The 1,280-nt window shown below is 35.5% G+C and overlaps 1 protein-coding gene across 1 annotated transcript in view; it reads right to left on the bottom strand.

The window, feature by feature from the left end:
- ech1 (enoyl CoA hydratase 1, peroxisomal) overlaps positions 1 to 725 on the bottom strand; it is a 7,931-nt gene extending 7,206 nt beyond the window's left edge. Inside the window, exon 1 of the mRNA XM_016671713.1 lies at positions 567 to 725. Coding sequence (XP_016527199.1) covers positions 567 to 624 — 58 coding nt within the window. The 5' untranslated portion in view covers positions 625 to 725. The remainder of the gene's footprint in view (positions 1 to 566) is intronic.
- Positions 726 to 1,280: the final 555 nt, after the last annotated feature.

The raw sequence follows: 1,280 nt of genomic DNA, 5'->3' as shown, positions 1-1,280 counted from the left end.
ACAGGTGTTATGTCATGTTTATGACAGTGTCATGTCAGTCTTATTCACCCCCCTTCAAATAAAGTGTTTCAACTTCGTCTTGTACAAAATAAACAAAACATGGATAAAATACTGAATCCATTGTCCTCATCTCAACCGCAAGAGATCAATCAGCAAAACATTCTCTGCTGCTGCTCCTGATTTTTCTTTTATCTCAATTTCTGGGATTAATCTGAACATTTTAGTTTTAGCCATGTTTCTCTTTGTACACAATGTCTTAGACTGAACGGTAGATTTTTTTTTTCTGATTTTTTTTTTTTTTTTTTAGAAAAAAATAAATTAATAAATATTAATCTTAAATTTTTTAATAGAAAACTTCTGGGATAAACTTTAACATTTGTGAGGTTGATTAGGTTTAACATTTTTTATTTTTTCATATATTTATTATTTCTCTGAGCTTCTGAATGTGTTTAGTTAAAAGTTAAATCCTACAGTGACTCAGGGAATATTTTAATCTCCCACCGTGAGTCAGAACCGGATGTGTGGAGTTGATGAAGGTCCGTCAGAGGAATGAACGGCATACTTACCTGGCAGGGGTGACTCCATGATCCTGTAGGTGGATCGCCCAGGGTGAGGATCAGCCATTGCACTGCGGCGATCTGACCTCTGTGAATTCTCCACATGGGAGAATCTCAACTGCACAATTTATGGTGGTGGGGGACTGCGTTCGCGCTCTCCCCTGGTTTTAATGTTAAATAATAAACTTTAATCCAACATTATCTGTACATTTGAGGTTTTAACAAATAAATATTTCTGTCATTAAAGCTGTATATGTGACTTGCATTAAAAATATTTTTACATATATTTTATGACATTATAATAAAAAGGGAAAAAAAATAGTTTGAAATGTTAAAAGTATGATTGAAAAACTCAGAAATTTTTTGATTAATCTCAGAATTTTCCTAGCTAAAACCTAACGAGAATTTTCTCCAGAACAAGCTGAGACTTCTGAATCTCTGAGTGGAAATTTACTTCCACTTTATTTTTTCTGTCTTCCCTTCGTCGTAAATATAAGACAAATAATCAGAGAAAGAATCAAACTCCTCTGCCTCTCTCAGTGCTCCCAGTACAAACTGTAGAAACTCTTCACTCTTTCAGAGCGACCAGTCAGAGCCAGGAGGCGGGGCTTAGCGCTGCCAATCATTCACAGGTGCCAACTGTGATAAAACAAAGTGTATCTGTTGTCATTCATTCAGTTTGTTTATTCCGTTAAATGTCATTCCTCGCACTGACCAGCAGGT

The sequence above is a fragment of the Poecilia formosa genome, unplaced genomic scaffold, assembly GCF_000485575.1.
Source record: "Poecilia formosa unplaced genomic scaffold, Poecilia_formosa-5.1.2 Scaffold48, whole genome shotgun sequence".
Taxonomy (NCBI): domain Eukaryota; kingdom Metazoa; phylum Chordata; class Actinopteri; order Cyprinodontiformes; family Poeciliidae; genus Poecilia; species Poecilia formosa.
This window is presented reverse-complemented; position numbering and strand designations above follow the sequence as displayed.